Source organism: Chenopodium album, chromosome 12 (assembly GCF_948465745.1).
Source record: "Chenopodium album chromosome 12, dcCheAlbu1.1, whole genome shotgun sequence".
In the NCBI taxonomy this organism is placed as follows: Eukaryota; Viridiplantae; Streptophyta; class Magnoliopsida; order Caryophyllales; family Amaranthaceae; genus Chenopodium; species Chenopodium album.
Window position 1 is genome coordinate 40,679,162 of NC_137845.1, and position 22,405 is coordinate 40,701,566.

The window sequence follows — 22,405 nt, forward strand, 5'->3', positions numbered from 1 at the left end:
TATGAGTGATGGAGTCCTAACATGTCGTGGCAAAGTGGATAAGTTGTTGATAGAGCATTAGATGCGACAATTTGTCCAACCAAGAGTGGCTTGGAGCCATTAGCAAAGAGTTTCTTACCTTAGAATATTAAGTGTTAAGACAAGTCAAAGCATGTTTAACTACTCATTGATTCTTTGGATCTTGGAATCGACCCATGCTCACCAAATGGGGACAATTTAATGTGTGAATAAGACGTTTAAATAAATTTGATAAATATGCATGATTTCAATCTTATTTAAGTATTATGAATGGTTTTTCATTTTAAATTCTTTCAATTGTAGAATCATGTCTTCAACTAACAACGACAACAACCTAATGTGCCCGGAACTTCCCAAAAAGTTACCATTTTCCTTGAACTTGGTGAACTTTAAGGAGTGGGAAGAAGAACTCCGAAAGACCCTCCGAAATCGCTACCTAGAGCACATTCTCGACATACCCATCTCGAGTTTTTACTCAAAAGTAGGCTCGTGAGGAATGGAGTTGGGATGGCAAAAGAGTCTCACGACTTAAGGCAAACTCCATCCCGGAACAATGGAAGGGGAAGTTCTCCAACTATTTTCCGGACATGCTCCTCAAAGCTCTAGAGGATATAGTCAATTTGAGGGTCACCAAGAGCATCAAAGGAAACTATGATGGTCTCGTGGAGGAAGTGACTAGGTCACTCTCCAACATGAAGATCAAGTCGTCGCAAGAGGGGTGCCTTGCCAAGGAGAGGCAAGAAGTATAGGCACAAGTCTACAATGCTAGACTAAGACCTGAAATGCCACTTCGAGCCCACGTGCTCCGAATGAAAAGGCTATTCACTCACTTGTAGCTCATTGGAAAGCAGGTGGAGGATGAACAAGCGGCTCACATGCTATTAAGTTCTCTCCACTTGGGCTATGCGCATTGAAGATGCGGCTAAGTGCCAATCGGAACAAACTCTCTTTGATGGAGATTGTCCATGAGCTTCAATGGGCCAATTCTTGCGGAAGTGATAAGCTCAAGCTTGCTCTAAGGGCAAATAAGAAGGAGTTCAAGAACAACGCAAAGATGCGATGCTTCTACTGTAGTCGGCAGGGCCACTACAAGAGAGAATGCAGCATGTATACCTGGAAGATGAGGTAAAAGGAAGAGAAATCTCTACCTCAGGTATTATCTTTATAAACTTCCACTTGGATACAAGCAATTCATAAGGTATTACATACCATTAATGACTCACTATATACTCCTATTTTAAGAACCAAGTGAGAAGGGCTTACCAAGTGGATATGGATATACAAGCGAAAGAAGAAGACAATCTTTCTGGAAGGCTTGTAATCACATAGTTTTTCTTGACATAAAACTTGTTTAAATTTTTGTTATCGACCATACATTGATCTTCAGACGTTGGACGTCATTTTGTATTGATCACAAGACTATTTTTTCAAAAGTCTTGCTTATATGTTTATGGCTTGAAACATTTATCTAAAATGTGTGCTTTTGTTAGACAAACAAGTTTATAATGTTAATAATACCACCAAGAAAACTAAGACCATTAAGTCAAATGAGACGTACTTGTGGCATTGTCGTCTTGGCCACATTAACATCAAACGCATCAAGAAATTTGTACAAGATGGTGTTCTTGACTCATTCGATTTACAATCTTTTGAGAATTGCGAAGGATGTTTATTAGGCAAGATGATAAAGCAACCATTCTCCAAGTTGGGAGAAAGGGCAGGTGACTTGTTGGGCCTAATACACACCGATGTATGTGGACCAATGAGCACGACCACAAGGAACGACCATCGATATTTTATCACCTTCACATACTACTATAGTAGATATGGATATGTCTACCTTATGTCGCAAAAATTTGAATCGTTTGAGAAATTTAAAGAATTTCAATTAAGATTGAAGTTGAAAATCAGCTTGGCAAGAAAATCAAAGCCCTTCAATCAGATCGAGGTGGTGAATACTTGAGCCAAGAATTCGATGACCATCTGAAAGAAAAGGGTATACTTTTAGAATTGACACCTCTAGGAACTCCACAAATGGAACGGAGTATTCGAAAGGAGAAATCGAACCTTGCTGGACATGGTACGATCAACAATGGGTCTTAGTGATCATCCTATCTCTTTGTGGGGACACGCACTTCTAACCGCGGCACTAACACTGAACCATGCTCCATCAAAATCTGTAGAAAAGACTCCATACGAGCTATGGACGAAGAAACCTCTAAGGTTGTCTTCTCAAGATATGGGGATGCAAAGCATATGTCAAGAAATTAATTTCTGAAAAACTTCACCCCAAATCTAACAAGGTTTTCTTTGTGGGCTACCCAAAAGAAACCAAAGGGTATTACTTCTACAGCAAATCCGAGAACAAAGTGCTTGTTGCTCGCGATGGTGTCTTTTTAGAGAAAGAGCACCTTTCCAAAACGACAAATGGGAGGAAAATCGAACTCGATGAAGTTCGAGAGGACGAGCAACAAAATCAGATTGACAGTCAAAGTGCTCAAACAACATCTGTTGACGCTGGTCAAAATGTGCAAAGTCAAACCGACAATACAAATGCTCAGTCCGTTACCCTACGTAGGTCGAAGAGGCCAAGGTCTCAACCTGATAGGTATCTTGGTGTTGTATTAACCGAGAATTAGGACATCCTGGTAGTGGATGGAGATGAACCGGCAACCTACAAGCAAGCGATGGCGAGCACCGACTCTGCTAAATGGAAAGAGGCCATGAGATCTGAAATGGATTCCATGTTTGAAAATCAAGTCTGGGACTTGGTTGACTTACCCGATGGTTACACACGTATCGGATGTAAGTGGATTTTCAAATTGAAAACCGACAAAGATGGAAATGTATTCATTTACAAAGCTAGACTGGTAGCAAAAGATTACAGGCAAATTCATGGTATTGATTACGATGAAACCTTTTCTCCGGTCGCAATGCTTAAATCCGTTCGGATTATCCTAGCGATTACTGCAGATTACAATTAATAAATATGGCAGATGGACGTCAAAACCGCCTTCCTCAATGGAATTTTGGAAGAAACTGTGTATATGACACAGCCTGAAGGTTTTGTCGACTAAGAGAATGCTAGGAAAGTGTGTAAGATTAAAAAGTCCATTTATAGGCTAAAGCAAGCTAGCAGAAGTTGGAATCTGCGATTCGATGAAGCCATCAGTAAGTTTGGTTTTTTCAAGAATCCAGATGAATCTTGTGTTTACAAGAAGGTCAGTGGGAGTGACATCGCCTTCCTAGTCTTATGTGTCGATGACATATTGCTCATTGGAAACAGTATTCCAATGTTAGAGTCTGTAAAGGTCTGGCTTCAAAAATGTTTTTCAATGAAAGACTTGGGAGAGGCTCAGTACATATTGGGCGTCAAGATCTATAGGGATGGATCTAAGAGGATGATTGGATTGAGCCAGAGTACTTACATTGATAAGGTACTGGCTCGATTCAACATGTAGGACGCCAAGAGAGGTCACCTACCCATGTCACATGGCATAACCCTAAGCAAGAAGTAGTGTCCCAGACACCTGATGAGCGGGAAAGGATGAATCAGATTCCATATGATTTGCTTATTGGATCGATCATGTATGCCATGATATGTACTAGACCAGATGTATCGTATGCCTTGAGTGCTACGACCCGATACCAATCAGACCTAGCAGAGGCGCATTGGACTGCGGCCAAGAATATCCTAAAGTACTTGAAAAGGAACAAGGATAAATTCCTGGTATATGGTGGCTTAGAAGAACTAGTTGTTGAAGGTTATACCGACGCAAGCTTCCAAACAGACAGAGACGATTTCAATCACGGTCTGGATATGTGTTTTGTCTAAATGGAGGAGCGTTTAGTTGGAAGAGTGCCAAGTAGAGCACAACTGCAGATTCTACAACTGAAGTCGAATACTTGGCAACTGCTAAAGTGGCTAAAGAGGCAGTTTGGATCTGTAAGTTCGTTGGTGAACTTGATGTTATACCCTCCACCAAGAGTCGAATAGCCCTCTATTGTGACAACAATGGAGCTATTTCTCAGGCCAGAAAGACAAGAGAAGATCAGAAGGTCAAACATGTCAAGTGGCGATTTCACATGATAAGGGAATGGAAATCAAAAGGTGAAATCAGAATTTGTAAAGTTGGAACGGACGACAATGTAGCCGATCCACTTACTAAACCTCTGCCTCAAGTGAAGCACAACAAGCACGTTGAGGCAATGGGAATCAGGCACGTGGGAGATTGGCTTTGGTTTCCTTGTTTAGTGTTTTAATTAATTTTTAAACATTTTAATGTAAGACACTAAGATGAACCATTCAGGTTTTGCAGTAATTTAAGTTCATGCATTTTTATCACTCCGATTCTATTTAATTGTGGTTTAGAATTAAATATTAAGTCCATTCAATTCTGAGAATATTCAAAATAGGGTATCAAGACCAGTCTTGGATAAAGAAACACCTATTAAATGAACAATGAATATTATATTTGAAAATTATCCCTAATCAAGGTCATTTAAACGATGGACGATTAATGACCACTTGAGATTTGTGTGTAATTTGATTTATAGCACCGTTTCTTGTGCTACAAGGACATAGTTGTCATAAATCACTTGCACAGGTATTGGTTTAGAACCATACTGGATCGACCTATGAGAATACTTTAAGAGATTTAAAAATCGTCATAAGTATACTTCTCATTATGGCTATCGGAATCTCTTTCCTCGACCATGAGTATTCTGAGTTCTCTTGTTTAAGTACTAGTCCGTTTTGATGTTAGTCAAACGTCTGTCGTACATGGAGATTATAACGGCAACACTCGGACGGCTAGGTCCTCTTAGTAAGAGAAGCTTACATTACAAGACTGGGAATGTCCCCCTATTAATAATAGGGAGCATGTCTTTATTGTTTACAAGGCCTCTCGAAGAGCGAGATTGTGAAAATGCATGGCCGTGCCTGGATGGATTTTAGAAATCATCTGTTTATTGACAGTCAGACTCGGATTTCGAGAAACACTTCTAGACGTAATAAGGATGACGAATAATCTTACCTTGTAGTTCATGAAGAGACATTAAGTGACATAGGAAAAAGGCTATACACTAAAAGCGCACTTGTCCGGAAGGACAAGTGGGAGATTGATAGGAATGGTGTCCTTCGAACAAGTGTATTATTCCGATAGAGGGTTCGGAGCTACAGAAAAGCTATTTATTCAGTGAGGTCAAGTGATCGGAATGCCTAGTTGGAGGCCGCTTCCAATCAGTAATATCAATCCATAATTAATATCACAGCTTAATCTTGACTGAACCCTTTGGGTCACACCCTAGCAACTAACGATCCGACACGACGAGTTAATTCGGAAGGAATTAATGAGTCGCTCGAGTATTAAATATTTAGACGTCGGAAATCGAGCTAGGAGCATCGAAACCGAGCGTCGTAAGTCGAGTCGAATTAATTAAAAACGAGACGGTAAAATCAATAATTAATCAACAATTTACCAAAATACCCCTAGCATCGGAATGCCCCGAGCAAACCGAATGCTAAGGGAAAGAGGGGCTAGCATGTGCACCGCACCAAGCTAATGGTGTTGGGTGTGCATGGCTAGGCAGTTGGTGCTTAGCTAGCTAGGCTAGCAGCACCAGCAGCACACAAGTGCACAGCAGCCCGCATAGCATGCACGGCTTGTTGTGCGTGTGTGTGTGCTGGCGTGTAGGCCAGCTAGCATGTGTGTGTGTGTGCGATGGCACGCAGGCCAACTAGCATGTGCGCGTGTACGTGCTGGCGCGCAGGCCATCTAGCATGTACGTGTATGCGTGTTGGCACACATGCCAACTATCATGTGTGTGCTGCGTCTTAGCGCGCCACGCCCAGCAGCAAGTAGCAAGCAAGTTTGTTGGGTTGGCGCGCAAGCGTGCTCGCTGCTGGGCCAAGGTAGCAGCCCTCCCGCACCACAGAACGGGCAGGCCCAGCCTAGCACAAGGCCGCCAGTTGGGCGAGCCTTAGTGCCCAAGGCTGGGCGCCACGTGGCGGCTTGTGAGAGCAGCCGGTTTTGAGGATCCTTGGGGAGCAAGGATTTGGTCCCCCCCCCCTTGTGGTCCTCACCTAACCTCTCCTTGTGTAATTGCCACTTGTTGATTAATTAGTTGTTTGCTATTTTCTTTTATTTTTTATTAAAAAATAAAAAGGAAAAATTGATTTTACCAACTCTGCTACATTGATGGGAGAGTGGAATTCTCTCATGACATTCTCTATAAATACCCACCTTGGGATTTGGAGAAAGTCACTGGAGTAGGAACTCAATAAGGCATCTCCACTTGAGAGAAAACCTTTAAGTTCATATAATACTCGAGTAGTGTTTTGGTCAGACTTGGCTAAACTCCAAGTAAGAGACCGGTCGGGGTCGAGTTGCGGGTGGATACCGTAGGAGGTCTCTGCGCTTGCAAGACTTGGTTTTGAAGTAAGAGCTCCGAGTGAGAGCGAAGCACGCGACAAGGCTAAGAATGTCTTTTCTCTCTTTCTTGTTATTTATGGCATTTTAGTTATATTAATTGTGAGCGGGTCATGGGGTCGGGTTTTGTTCCAAGGTGAGTTGTACTCATCGAAACCCAACACTAGAAAGCTGCTAAGAATATCCTAAAGTTCTTGAGAATGGCTAGGGGGTGTTCTTAGTGTATGGCGGTGAAAGTGAGTTGGTTGTCAAGCGCTTTTCCAAAAGTTGGGTGGGAGTTTTATTTGCCACAAGACTAGATAAAGTCTACCTATATGATAGGATAAGTGTCATGACCCCTTGAAGACTAAGAATTTTAAAATGCATGGCCATGATCAAATGGATTATACAACAGTCATTTAGATTTCAAGAAATGATTTGAAGAGTAATATGATCTCGACATATGATGCAGTCATATTACCAAATCAGCCACTAATTGACTTTAGGAATTTAAAGATTGCACACTTGTCTTACACAAGTGGGAGATTGAAAGCATTGTGTCTTCGTTAAGTACAATTACTAAATATATATTGCATCGAATTATGGAGATAATTAAGTTTGTTATTTTTGTTTGTTGTTATATCATAACTAGAGGTATTAACGAATTGTGGGTTATTGAAATAGGCCAAAACCCAATAGAACGGATCTTATAAGGTCATACTATGTGGTATATATTGAATATAAGAGGAAAGACCCATATTGGGCCCCGTCTAGGTGGTCAACCATGTAGAGCTAAGGAGAGGTTTTTGGGCTTCCTTCCCAATCTAAATGTAACGAGATTTTATATAGATTAGGTGCCTAGGAGTGAAAAAAGGTTAGTTAATCATTCAACAAACCCTGATTGGCAAACACAAGACTAGCCAACTCCTCCTCTATCTCTCTCGCCTCGTCCTCTGTTCGTGCGTGCGTGTGGTGGATCGAGTGGTGGTCGATTGTCCGTGGAAGGTTTTGATTACGGTGGTTTACCGCTCTCACCTAACCAATTTTGTATTGTTTGATGTTCAATCAAAGCTTGTGTGTCGGGTAAAGGAGCAAAATTTGGGGCTCTATTTCCCCCTATAATTGATCTAATCCTAACGTGGAATAATTCAAGCTGTAAAGATCGGTATTATTATGTCATTTTTTTTATGTTATGCATGTTGATCCTATTTAGGTGCAAACGAATTAGATTCATGAAATTTCTTAATATTGTACCTAAATCCCTTCAAGGTTTAGATTGGACAAATAATGGGTTGTTAACGTTTTTGATACAACAGGTTATTGGTAGAAATGGTTCGAATTAAACAAGTTGCGAGTTATAAATGTTTCGGACATAACAGGTTACGAGTTGTAAACATTTAGGTCACAACAGGTTATGGGTTGTAAGCGGCTCGGTCATAATTTGTTATGAGTTGTAAGTAGTTCGGTCATAACGAGTTACGAGTTGTAAACATTTTGCTCTCAACGAATTACGGGTTCTAAACGGTTCGATCACAACATGTTATGGGTTATAAATAGTTCGATGACAAGAGGTTACAAGTTGGAATAGTTTGGGTTCATAAGATTTATATCGGGCGTAAACGGTTTCAGTTTAAAATGGGTCGGGCTTAAATATAATCAGTTCAAGTTGTTCAGTTTAAGGGGTTAACGGTTTGGCTTGATACGGGTCAGGTCATCAACGGTTTGCACAAATTTGGTTTTGTTCAATTTTGGGTTGATCCATTTTTGGTTTAGGTTTTTAACGTTTAGTTTCTTTTCGGATCAGTTCGAAACAGTCAGATTTAATGGTTTAGGTTAGAAATTGACAACTCTAGCTGTAACAAATTTGGTTTCTGACGGATCGGGTCAATAACTAGATCATGATAATGTTCGTTTTATTAAATCTCAAGTTACAAAAGCAATCTTGTCATTCTCTTTTATTTCACTGGTAAGGAGAATGGTCCAATCGGGCCAAAATATCTCACTAGTCAACCCCGCCCGAATTAGTAGGTTAGGCCCTTTAAAAAGATAAGAAAATGCTCATCCCAAAGTATCTATTCTAAAGAGATTTGATACCGTATAACATCAAGTTTGTGAGATGCAAACATTCCACTAGACTAAACTTTGCTAACTTAAAATACTAGTAATAAAAATGGCCTTGTTCATTTGTCCGTGCTAATAACTATTGTAGATTCAAACTCTAAAAGCAATTCACCTTCACCACGGTTTCTGTGAAGTTTTTAATGGCAAGAAAGAGGAGCCAAAATATCGCACACACAAAACTATATTTACCTAAAATATCACGATATCATGGAACCAAAATATCGCCCAAAAAACGTCATTCATACCAAACATTTAGGATCATAAGATAATGATTTCTTTCTTTGTTTACAATAATAATAATTAAAAGGATGTCCTCAAAAATAAAAAAAAAATTAAAAGGAATTAATAAATCTATATTTTAAACATACTTAGGTAGCTATGTACTCTAACTACATTATTATTATATTGTTAAAAATAAAGTTCCAAGGTAAAAGAGAAAAGGTCCAAGATGACCTTATTGTAGTTAGATTAATTAGGAGTAATAATAATCAATTAATTAATACTCCATATGAAATTAAAAAAGATAATAAAAAATGGGTTTCTGTTTCTTACTTGCTTCCTTTAAAGATCTTTGTTGTTTTATCTTGCTTGTGGTAGCTGCACAGCACACAGGTTTTGTTAGATCCGAAGAAAAAGATGCCAAAATAAAATCTATGATTTTTTTAATTAACTACTGTTTTCCTTGTTGCTTTTCCAAGCGTCCAAGAATCCCTTTTACACCCTCATATAACACTTTTAGTCAAACCCTGTCTTTGACAAAATAAGGAAGAGTCAATCTTGCAAGAGAAAAAAAAATTACTCCTTCCGTTTTCTAAAAATTTACCCATATCCGTTTTGAGGTAATTTCAAAGGGAGTTTAGTGAAGTATGAGTAAATATATAACGAGGGCACGAGGTTATTATATGTAAATGATATTCTGAATTTAGAGTAGTACCATTAGGTAATCAATAGTATCAGTGGATGATTAAATAGTACTATTAAACATTCAGTGGTACTATGTATGTATGTAGTGGTATTATATATTCATTCAGTGGTATTAAATACGTGTAAAAATAGTATCACTATATAGTCAATGGTATTATTTAAGGTTTTAGTGGTACATTCAAAAGTAGTCCCAATTACCCATCTCTCTCCTCCTTTTTCTCATCTCCATGTGCTTTTCAATATTTTAGCATTTAAATGCATAGCAAACCAACATTAGTACTTCCCTTAATGTATATACTTTTACTTTAATTTCATGTTAAGTAAGCAAAATTTACTATTGTACCACTTTACTTTACCTCACAATATTTTTATATTTTCACTCACTCTTTAGTACGTAATATATATTTACTTTTTTCTTATACTTATTTACCTTTTATTATCTTTTTCTTTATCTATGTAATTTGTATTTATACAACCAACTTATTCTCCTAAACACCAAAGTTACTTTGTACATCGTAATAGTGAAAAGTATGTACTAAAAGTATAAGAAACATAGGGTGTTTAGAGTAAAAATTACCCTCACCTGTGGATCAATCCCATAATGACACGTGCCCCAATCAAAGGATGACATGTGTCCCTTTAAAAAGATGACACGTGTAAGAACTTAAAAGAGCACCCGAAAAAGAGAGTAAAGGACCTCCTTTAGGAGGCTTAAATTTCGAGAAAGCCGCATAACGGCGCCCCTCTTAGGCCACGTGTTAGCATCTGATTGTGCCGACAATCAAGACACGGAATTTTAGGGTAATAATCCTAAAGGGGCACAATTCTCCACCCTTATAAATACCCTAATCATTTATAATGGGAGAGGTAGACTGACACATAACATTAAAAAGAGCATTAAGAGCTCCAACTTCTCGCTACTTTCTCTCTCTAGTTTTTCCGTTTTCTATCACTAACTTGATCGTCGGAGGCAGTGGCGTATCCAGGAATTCCGAACTGTGGGTTCGGAATTTAAAAAAAAAACGATGATCATATATTAACTAAATATTCAATACATAAGTTCAATTTTTATTTTTAATTACAAATGGATGGATATCACAATTATAAATAAAAAAAAAAAAGCATTTTTCGAGTTTTCATACTTTGAAAGCGTGCTAATACATTACTACTTCTATAAATCTATAATTCTATTGCAAATAATCAATATGACACATTTAAAAAAAAAAAAAAAAAATTCCAAGTCCCCAATAAACACAAATTTAACAATGTAAACTTCTTCTAATTATCAATTAAAAGACCAAGTAAAAATCTAAAATTCTAAGTTTCTACAATTCAATTTGTCAACAATTCAAGTATTCAACAATATATCAAAACCAGTTAAACAAATCAGTATGTAATTAAACTAATTATCACTAATTTTAATAAAATTAACCATAAATAAAGATTTAAGAGGAGTAGAGGAATAAGAGGTCTCACAAACTCACGAAGAATGGAAGAACACGAAAAAAAATAACAAAAAAAAAATAAAAACATAAAATGAGATTAACCATTAAATAAAGATTTAAGAATTAAGAGGAGTAGAGGAATAAGAGGTCTCACAAACTCACGAAGAACGGAAGAACTCGAAAAAAAATAACAAAAAAAAATAAAAACATAAAATGAGATTAACCATAAAATAAAGATTTAAGAATTAAGAGTAGAGGAATAAACGGTCTCACAAACTCACGAAGAAAGGAAGAACTCAGCTCGAAAAAGAATAACAAAAAAAAAAAAAAACATAAAATGAGGGCAGCTGGATTCGAACCCAAGACCTTAGAAGGAGATTTAATGCTCTAACAATCACTCCCTTACCAATGTGCCAGGCTTTCACGTTTGATTATTTATCTCACATAAATTTGTTTTAACCCTTTTATTTTTTCTTTTTTTTAAAAAAAAAATTTAAAACTTATAATTTTTTTTTCCGAAAAAATCTGTGGGTTCAATGAACCCCCCCTAGATCCGCCCATGGTCGGAGGGGAATATTCCGATAAATGTAATATTCGTGTTTTTGCAGGTGTCTGCGTCCATCCGGCTGAGAGTGCTACCAGTATCCCGAGGAAATCACAAATTAAAAAACCCCGAAACATAGGGAATTTTTTTTTTAAAGGAAAATATTTCTAACTACTTACAAGATACATAGAATTATACATTTCCAACTACTTACAAGATACATAGAATTATACATTAGTGTACAAAATAACTACTTTAATCATTCACTTTTGGTTGCAATAGTTTGAAAAAAAAACTCTCACAGTTTTAATCAAATCGCTGTAGTTAAAAGAAAAACGGAGAAAGTATTATCAAGCATTATGAAAGATGTTGACTAATGTTTGTGATTATGCATATATCACAAAAATTAATCAAAGTGAATTAGATGAATAATGCAAAGGAAAATTTGATTTAAATAATCCAACCTTTGACGTATTTATTTTTAATAATCCAGCCTTTTGATTATTCTACAATAATCCAACCTTTGGGGGGTGTCTTAGATTATCAGGCCTAGTAGGTCACTTAACCTAAAAGTGCAGGTCACCTTCCACGTGTCGGTCATTTGTCTAATGAATATTTTTAATTTTTTTTTTAAAAAAAATTTAATTTAAAAAAAAAATCCCCTTTTTTCCCCTCCTTCTTCTTCTTCCCTTCAAACCTCCATGACAGCACCACCACCACAGCTTCCCCTCCAAAAATCGACCATCACCACTCCCTCCCCTCCAAAATACGATCACCAGTCACCACCACTAGCTCCTTCCCCTCCAAAATCCGACCACCACCACGCATGAGACCACCCCTCCCCTCCAAAATCCGACCACCCACAGTCGGTCCCTCCAGTTGCCGAGCACACCACCTCCTTCCTTCTTCTCCATAATTTCCGGCAGCTCATTCCTTCCTCCTTCCTTCTTACTTCCTTTCTCTTTCCTTCCTCCCTCATTCATTTCTCTTTCCCTTCACTCTGCATTAATTCCGATCCTCTCCACCCAGCTACCCACGACTGACCACGCACCGCCAACCTCCCTTTATCGTCCTCAATTTCTCTCTCTTCGTTCTCAATTTCCTGCCGCCGCCTACCCTCTCTCGACACCGAAATCTCAGCTCGCCCCCTCGAATAACATAACCCTTTTTTGATTTATAGGTTTTTGGTGTTTTAGGTTCTGGGTTTTAGGGAATTGGGGTGGATTTCGAGGGTATTCGGTAACTGGACAAGGGAGATTGAGGGGCAGCAGCTGCGCTGGAGTGAGGGGAGGGGGGGTCGGCGGGGGGTAAGGGTGGCGGTGGTCGGAAACTGGAAAAGAGAGTGGGAAGGGCGGCAGAGAGGTGGGTGGCTGGGTTTTACCTTTTTTTTAATTTTTTTTGCCAAAAAAATTTAAAATGAAAAAAAAATTTACCTGAGAAAACAGGTTGCAGGTCACCTTGGCCTGATAATCTAAGACACCCCCCCCTAAAGCTTGGATTATTGTGGAATAATCAAAAGGTTGGATTATTAAAAATAAATACGTCAAAGGTTGGATTATTTAAATCAAATTTTCCTAATGCAAAAAGTCAAACATTTCATTTATTCAAATACGGAGGAAGTATAATCAAGCATGAAAGATGTTTATAATCGAAATTCGTAACTATCAAACAAGTGGTATAGGAGCATGCATACTACTAAAATAGGACGAAGATATATATATATATATATATATATATATATATATATATATATATATATATGCCAAGGACTAATTATTGTTGTCATCGCCATTTGACAATCTAAGAGCAACTCCAATTACAAGCTAATTTTAATCTAATTATCATGTTAGCTAATCATCATGCCACATAAGCTTTTAAGCTAATTATCATGTTAGCTACTTTTTGCTCCAATGGCTAGCTATTAGTTTAGTAGTAATTGTTGGATAGAAAATACATGGAAAGACCTTAATTGGTGCAATGAGCATTTTATTTTGGCAAGTTTAAAGCTAATTTGCTTAGCCAAGCTAATTGAGTTTTCTAACTCCAATGGTCAAGCTAGTAGCTATCTAGGGAATTATTGAAATTGCAAGCAAATTTCTAGCTATAACCATTAGAGTTGCTCTAATGATAATTTCCAATTCCCTTAATTAAAAACATTTAATAAGAAAAATGGCATATATATAGCTCCATTATCATGGTGTGTATACTTTAATTCTTGTAAAGTTATTCCAAACTAAGGGCCTGTTCATATTTACTGAATTGAGCTGAACTGAACTGAGCTGAACTGATTGGAGCTGAACTGAATTAAACTGAACTGATTGGAGCTGAACAGAACTGAACTGAACTGAGCTGAAATAAATATTTTATGAGAGAGGGAAATTAGGAGCTGGAGTGAATTAATTGGAGATGAATTGAACTGAACTAAACTAAACTGAAATTAAGTAAATGTGAACAGGCCCTAATGCATGATCCCTTGATCAATAACCTTTTCTTATGGTCGATCATGTAATTTCATCAATCTTTGAAACACAACATACTCTCTTAACACTCAATTCAACATTATAATCAAAATAGGTTAACAAATTAAATTTTTTAAATATTTTTTTAAAAAAAATTATTTACCATTTTTCTCTTCCGCTAGAACATTAAGGCATTTTAAATCACTGATCATAAGAATATTCAATGTATATATCAATCGTCTTCGTTCTTTCTCTTTGTGTATGATATGAATATGAGGATTACCCACGCCTTTTATTATTGTTGGTACGTGATATCAACACGACAGATGTATATACTATAAACTTACATAATTACATGAGCTACCTAAAATGTGCCTCCTTATTATCTTTTTAACAAAGGGCCAGAAAGAAATATGGTCGAAATTTATAACACATAACATATGAAAATTTTAAGACAGATAATCTTGGAAAAATTAAAAAATGGTTACTTGTTTGATATATGTATAGTATTCCATATCCAATCCTTTTGTTGTTTCGGTTTGGATCTATAGTACTTTTTCGATAAATATATTAAAAAAATCAATAAACCTATATTAAACGCGAAATCAGGAATAACACGTATCATTTCCTGGTTAAAAATTTTCCCGCCTTTGTTTTCCTTTCCTTTTTAGTATTTTGACAACATATTTTATCCAATTATATTCAATTAAATATACTAGGAAACTTTTTTTTTTTTTGAAAGATTATACTAGGAAACTTTTACTTACAAAAATACTAACATTAATTATTAAAAATAATGTATTAAAATATATTCTTTTCCAAAATTATTATAATATTATCAATATCAATTTTTTTTCTCCAACTTTTATCATTTGATAATAAAATTTATTTTAATTAAAAGAGAAAAATCATTTTGGCAGCATACTTTGTATTAATTTTAAAATTATACGTAACATTTACAAGAACAAAATAAGTTTGTTATAGTATACTTCGTACACAGCATATATTGGAAAATTATTTAGTCATTCTAAACATTTATGTGATTATTTAAAAAATAAAAACCCCTACTACTCAATAAAGATATATTTAAAAAGTTGATTATTGAATACTAATTATCCTAAAGTAAAATGAACTCAACTAAATTTTCATATTATGTCAATCAAAGTGTGTCAACAATTTAAGGACAAATGTATATGAGTTCGTGTATGGGTACTAACCTAAGCTAATATTTTAATTTTCTCATATAAAACCTTATAGCTTCTAAGTTTCTATTACTATATTTATTTATTTATTTATTTATACAATCCAATTCAATAACCTTTACGTATTTAGTGTTGGTATAAACTAATTAAAATTCAAGTTATTTTGTTACAAATAATTTTTTTGGATAAATTATCGTTGAATTACCACCATTCTTTATTATTTATCTGTTGTAAAATTTAATTATGACCGTGCATGGCACGGGACTTAACCTAGTATTTATACAAACATGTAAATAGTATTTGATTCGTCTTAATGTGTAATTTTTTAAATTAACTAAAAATTAAAACAAAGAACAACATATTGTAAAGTATAAAATATATTAAAGAGTTATTCCCTCCGTTCTTTAATATTTGTCCTATTTGAAAAAAAAAATTGACAATTTGAATATAACAATTTAATACTTATTTAAAAAAAAAATCGGGTGTACAATAACTATTATGCATTCGTTGTAAAGTTTCCCTAAAATGATCAATAGTTAACTAAAATTAATAAATGTTGCTTGATATAAATATAAGTTAAATTACCCTAATATAAAAAAAATAATAATAAATAAATCTATTATTTATTGATAAAGTTATTCTCTTTAAATGAGTAAAAATCAAATTTAAGTAAGTGAAAGTAACTATATTATCCTTACAAAACCTGTCTCATTGCCTGTCTACATTAAAATCATATCATGTGTAAAGATATCCAATAGAAGGTTAAAAGTTACTCTATATTGGCTAAAATACACTCACCCTAAAACCATTCGATGTATATTACTACTATTCATAATATTATTGTACATCGGATGTACACAAAAAAAGTTAATAAATCAACTTAGGCTTAAGATTTTTAAGGTAAGGAGAGTATGTGTTTAAAATGCAAATGTCATATTCAATTATTTCTTCACCACTATACAAATGAGGAAAAACAAGAAGGATAATATTAATACTCTCTCTTTCCCATAATATAATCCTCATTTGTTTGTGAAAAATTTGACCAATTATTCTCATTGATTTAAACAAAAATTATGGTATTGTTAGATTCGTATTAATGTGTATAGTTTGATAACACAAATTTTTGATTAAGGCGGATTTTGATTAAGTTATTGTAACACGAAGTAAAGTTACCCTAAAAGTATTATTAGAAGTTACCCTTATATACTATAAAAATTACCATTTTTCTAGCATAAATGTTACCCTTAAAAAATACTTATTATGAATTACATAATCATATTAGCCTTCATAGCATATATCCATTAGAAATTACGCATTAAAATACACTCAAACTCATTATAAATTAAAAGTACTTGTAAAGAGGTTAAAGTTACCATAATAATTGTTAAAGTTACCCTTAAATTGACCATCTTACAAGACTTATTGAGTAATAATATAACTAATTTTTGTAATAGGTTTTGTTAGTATGCATTTAAAGATATTAATAGTCAAAGGTATGTCGTAAAAACTATATATATAGAAAAGAATATATTATAAAACAGAAGGAATATATCTAACCGTCATCCAATTAAGCTATATTTACTTTTTTATTTTCTCTTTGTTCCTGAAATTTTGTTGTAATAAAATATTTGCTATCTTGATAGACAACATAAAACCAAAAAGACTTGCATGGACCTGGTCCACAATAATATTATTGTGGACCCGAGATTTATACACACGTAACTGACATTATATTGAACATAGTGACCATTATATTTAACATAGTAACCTTATTTTTAACATAATAACCTTTATTAAAACTTGTATAACATTTAATATTATAGTGAACTTGAATACGACGTTATGACCCTAATTTTAACATAGTGACCTTTATTATTCATATTGACCAGTATATAAAATATTTCATCAAAAAATTAACCTCTTGTAACCTATATATTACCAAAATGACTTTTTTTTCAACATAGTGACCTTATTTTTATTATAGTGACCTTTTTTTTTATTAATAAAACAACCATAGTTTCTATAATATTAATGGTCCACAATAAATTAGTGTGAACCAGGTTCATTTAAGAATTTGTAACATAAAACATGATAAACCTCTAATCTCTTTTGATTTTAAAATTATCCATTAAATAAAGAGAGGAGTTCAATTTTATAACATAATATAAATATCCCCAATAATCCTAAATCACACTACTTTATCCACTCCATAAAAAAAAAAAAAAGAATAAATAGATAAAGACAAGAGATTTAAAAACCTACCCTCTTTTTATAGGATCACATGTTTCTTAGATGAGAATCAAACCCTATGACGAAGTTAATCGAGTTAAAAGACACATGTCGAGCTCCTGAGACAACCTTGATTTTTTCATATTGAATAATGTATAATACTAATAAATTCCAATTATTTATTTATTTATTTTTTATGGATACAAGTAGTATATTTCCATATACTTGGTACTTACTTAAACTTAATAAAAAATAATAATAATTAATTGTAATTATTATAATTATTAGAAAAAAAAGGGATAAAAGAGGCATTTTATACAACTGTGCTGAGTGTTGCTGCAGCTATTTGGACTCTTTTGTTCCTCTGTCTTCCTTTTTCCATGATCCAAAGCTTCCATTTGAATGAATCTTCCCAACTTCTAGAGAGAGAAACTCCCCTTTTCAGAGAGAGAAAGTGACAACAGAGGAGAGAGAAAATTAGCACTCCCAGTTACGGCCGTGTCGGTAGAGAGAGAAACTCAGTAGAAAAAACAAGTGAGGTTTTCTTCAGAAAAACAAAATCCATCTTTGCTTTTTCAATGGAGTTTCTCTGTTTCATTTGCTGCTACTAAGTACCCAAAACTCAAGCTCTAACAAATTCTCGAATGAAGTCGAGATACCCACCAAAAATTAACAACAGATTATGTGCAGATCTTGCTCTTCTTTCGACTTCCAAGCCGAAACAATTTCTTCAAATCAATCTTGTATAAATGGAATTCGAGGCTTTCGTGCTCGAATTCCGATTTTAAGGAGAAGATTTCGTTGATACTTTTGTAGGTGGTATAACTTAACACTGCGAAATACATATATATACAACTCTTTTGTTATATATTTCCAGTTGATTAATGGTGGAATTTGTCGGCAATGCTCAAATTTTGAGTCAAACTGTAGGTGTGTTTTGGGATTAATTGATTAATTGTTTTTCCCTGATGAAGTTCCTGTTCTATTGTCCGATTTTACCTTTTTTCGCGAGCCGAGAGAAGAAATATATTACCGCTAATTGAATTTTTCATAGATGACCTGCCTATTGAGGTAAGAAAATTTATTGTTGTGATTTTTTTTTTTTAAAAAAAAAAAAAAATTCCGAAGTATTTTTTTTATTTTTAATTTTTGTGGTATTTATATATACTGGTGATCAGATGTATGAATTTTTGTTGAATATTTTGTTTTTGTGTTGACAGAAAAAAATTGATTAAGAAGTGTGTTGTAAGGTGGTGTTGGAGTTAGGTTGATTAAGTGTTGTTTTTGTGCTCGAAATTCTGCCATGATTACGTTTATGGATCCAAAGGAGAAAATAAAAGAGGCTGATAATTGTTTAGATTCGCAATTATGGCATGCTTGTGCTGGAGGAATGGTACAAATGCCACCAGTGAACGCTAAGATTTATTACTTTGTACAAGGGCATATTGAACATGCTAATGGTAATGTGGATTTTAGGAGTTTCCCACGAATTCCGTCGTATGTTCTGTGTAGAGTCGAGGATATACGGTACTTAGCTGACCAGGAGACGGATGAGGTTTATGCCAAGATTCGATTGAATCCTGTCACTAATGAGGTTGATTATAGTGATGAAGATGTTGGAGTTCATGGTGCTGAAGTGCAAGAAAATAAACCTGCTTCATTTGCTAAGACTTTGACTCAGTCTGATGCCAATAACGGAGGAGGGTTTTCAGTCCCTCGCTATTGTGCAGAAACAATCTTTCCGCGATTAGATTACTCAGCGGATCCACCTGTGCAGAACATTCTTGCAAAGGATGTACATGGCGAGCCCTGGAAGTTTAGGCATATATATCGAGGAACCCCTAGGCGTCACTTATTAACTACAGGGTGGAGTACATTTGTGAATGCTAAGAAGCTTATTGCTGGGGACTCGATTGTGTTTTTGAGAGCTGAAAATGGGGACTTGTGTGTTGGGATTCGGAGAGCAAAGAGGGGACTCGGGGGTGGACTTGATTCAACTTCTGGATGGAACCCGGGATCCACTGTTTTGAACTATGGTGCTTTCTCAGCTTTTCTTAGAGAGGATGAAAACAGGATCTCAAGAAATGGTAATGGTGTTGGTTTGAACTCAGGTGGTAATGCTTCGGGAAAGGGGAAAGTGAAGATGGAGTCTGTTATTGAAGCTGCAACCTATGCTGCTAAAGGGCAGCCCTTTGAAGTTGTTTACTACCCTAGAGCTGGTACCCCTGAATTTGTCGTGAAGGCTGGACATGTAAAGGCAGCACTTCAAATTCGTTGGTGTTCAGGAATGAGGTTCAAGATGCCCTTTGAAACTGAAGACTCTTCCCGGATAAGTTGGTTCATGGGCACCATATCCTCAGTTCAGGTTGCTGATCCTATGCACTGGTCTGACTCACCTTGGAGGCTTCTTCAGGTACGTGTTTTTCTTTTTTGTGTATGTGACTGTTATCCTTGCTTTTACCATGGTCTTGGACCTAAAAGCCAAGTTTTATATGTAACACACGCGTTGGTGATATGTGCTTACATTAATATGTGTTACTAGGAAAAATAGTTGCAGTTCGTATTCCTTTTAGAGAATTGAATCTAGTAACCTGTTTATTTAAAAAGTTGGTCTAGTTCTACTTCCACAGTTTATCTTTCTCTTAATCTGTTATCTGCTCAGACTAAAATTTGATTTGTTTATAATTTATGCTCAAGCAACATTCTTTTTCGACTGCATTGCAAATAATCCATTGGTAGGGGACTTTTGAGAGAGACCAATAGCTTAATTTTCAACAACACATCATGACTGATGTCTTGGTTGTGAGGTGACTTGAAAAAGAATATAATCGTTGAATATAAATAATTCCTTGTCTTAGGAAAATTCAGGATAGAATCTGGCTTCATGAACCTATCCTGGTTGGAGGTCTACAGCCCAACAAATGTCTTCCGTAATAATTAAAATTAAAATCCTATTGGACAAATTATTCCTTAAAACATCATCTTTGAGCTGGAAGTCCTTGTTTTATTTTTCAAATCTTCTTTGTTTTCTTTTTTTTTTTTTTAATCGATGATGTATATGTTTTGTTGACTTTACAATAATTGACTTAGCCAACAACCAGCTCTTAGTTTAGTACCCAGGCAGGTTGTTTTGTTTTTATTGGGAATTAATATTAAACTGAAAACCTCACTAAAACAGCCACACAAACAGATATATAAGAACAATGCTGGTTAAACTGATGTTGCCTTGTGGATTTAGATAATCTTTGGATTTACATCTAGTGTTTGACTTCAATTTATGCATTTTTCCTGCCATAGCTCATCTGCTTTCCTGTAATCTACTATCTTGCTATGATTTGGCTCTCGTGTGCACTTCATTTTTTTTAAAAATTGCAACTTTTTTTTTTAGGTTTGAAAAAACATTGAGATAACCCCGCTTCATTTTATCATGAAATGACTTTTGAAAGAGCTCATGCTGCTCGAATCCCTGTCTTCAATCTTTTCTAAATCAGTTCTGGTTAGTGTTATGTTCTAAAGTATTCTCTGACAAATTAGATGTACCCGTTTTAGGTAACATGGGATGAACCAGATTTGCTGCAAAATGTGAAACGCGTTAGTCCATGGCTGGTGGAATTAGTATCTAATATGCCAGCCATTCATCTGTCCCCTTTCTCCCCACCAAGGAAGAAATTCAGACTTCCTCACCATCCAGATTTTCCTATGGATGGCCAACTTCCGGTCCCCTCATTTCCCGGAAACTTCCTAGGGCCAAGTAACCCTTTCGGATGTTTACCCGACAATTCTCCTGCTGGCATGCAGGGAGCCAGGCATGCTCAATTCGGTCTTTCACTGTCCGATCTTCACATGAGTAAATTACAGTCGGGTCTCTTTCCAGGTGGCTTCCCAGCACTTGATCCCACTACTACTCTACCCAATAGACCCTCTAGTTCATTAACTTATCAAAAACCCGGCAGCAACGAGAACATTTCTTGCTTGCTCACTATGGGAAACTCAAACCAATCAATAAAGAAATCTGATGTGACAAAGCCACATCATTTTGTGCTCTTTGGAAAGCCAATATTGACAGAGCAGCAAATGTCTCTAAGTCGTTCAGGTGACACAGTCTCACCAGTTCCTACAGGTAATAGCTCATCAGAAGGAAATGTGGACAAGGCAGGTAATGTATCTGACGGTTCTGGGTCAGGGCATAACCAGGATCGCTCTTCTATGGAACAACTTCCATGGATCAAGGACAACCGCGCAGACATGGACTCAGAGCTGGAGACTGGTCATTGTAAGGTTTTCATGGAGTCAGAAGATGTTGGCCGTACTCTTGAGCTAACATTGCTGAAATCGTATGAAGAACTTTGCAGCAGGCTGGCAAACATGTTTTGTATTGAGAGTTCTGATATGCTTAACCGTGTAGTCTACAGAGATGGTGCTGGTTCTTCAAAGCAAGTCGGAGATGAACCATTCAGGTGAGGAGAATTGCTTCTTGTTGATTTTTTTATTGATCCTAGGCTTTCTGGCCAACATAAAATACAATTGTTAATACAGAATACTAACTTGTTATGTGGCACCAACCTGTTTATGATGGTGCAGTGAATTTGCAAAACGAGCAAAGAGGTTGACAATCTTGATGGATTCCAGCAGCGATAACTTAGGAGCGTAGAAGCATCATAGAGGCAATAATAAAACCGAGTGCAATTGTACAGGTAGTAGATCTTATGGTTGTTCCTAGGTGACCCGACCCCCTTATGTGATTGATGCAGATGTGGGACGAGCACATTTGAGCCAAATTTTGGTCCTCTTAGTGTCGAATCTTCACATACCACTATTTTCTTACCTATAAATTTTCTCCAAGGATTATGCAAATTCTGATACATTTAATGGTTTAGTTGGAAAATTTGTTGCTATATCTATCTAGTATCTATTTTTTTTTGCGCATTAACTTCGCGCTTCAGAACTATTTTCTACTAACATAGATGCTTTCAGATGAATCATAAAATCTTCATTAGTCTCTGGCTTGGCTAGTTGCTATTATAGAAATGATATTGCAGATGCACTTTTTCTT

The 22,405-nt window shown here is 35.7% G+C and overlaps 1 protein-coding gene across 1 annotated transcript; it reads left to right on the top strand.

The window, feature by feature from the left end:
- Positions 1-17,691: 17,691 nt before the first annotated feature.
- On the top strand, positions 17,692-22,247 carry LOC145570518 (auxin response factor 18-like). Its single transcript, XM_081629635.1, has 4 exons — positions 17,692-18,423; positions 18,573-19,765; positions 20,902-21,809; positions 21,934-22,247. Exons 2-4 carry the CDS (start codon positions 18,656-18,658, stop codon positions 22,001-22,003), a joined length of 2,088 nt encoding a protein of 695 aa, XP_081485761.1. The 5' UTR covers positions 17,692-18,423; positions 18,573-18,655; the 3' UTR covers positions 22,004-22,247.
- Positions 22,248-22,405: the final 158 nt, after the last annotated feature.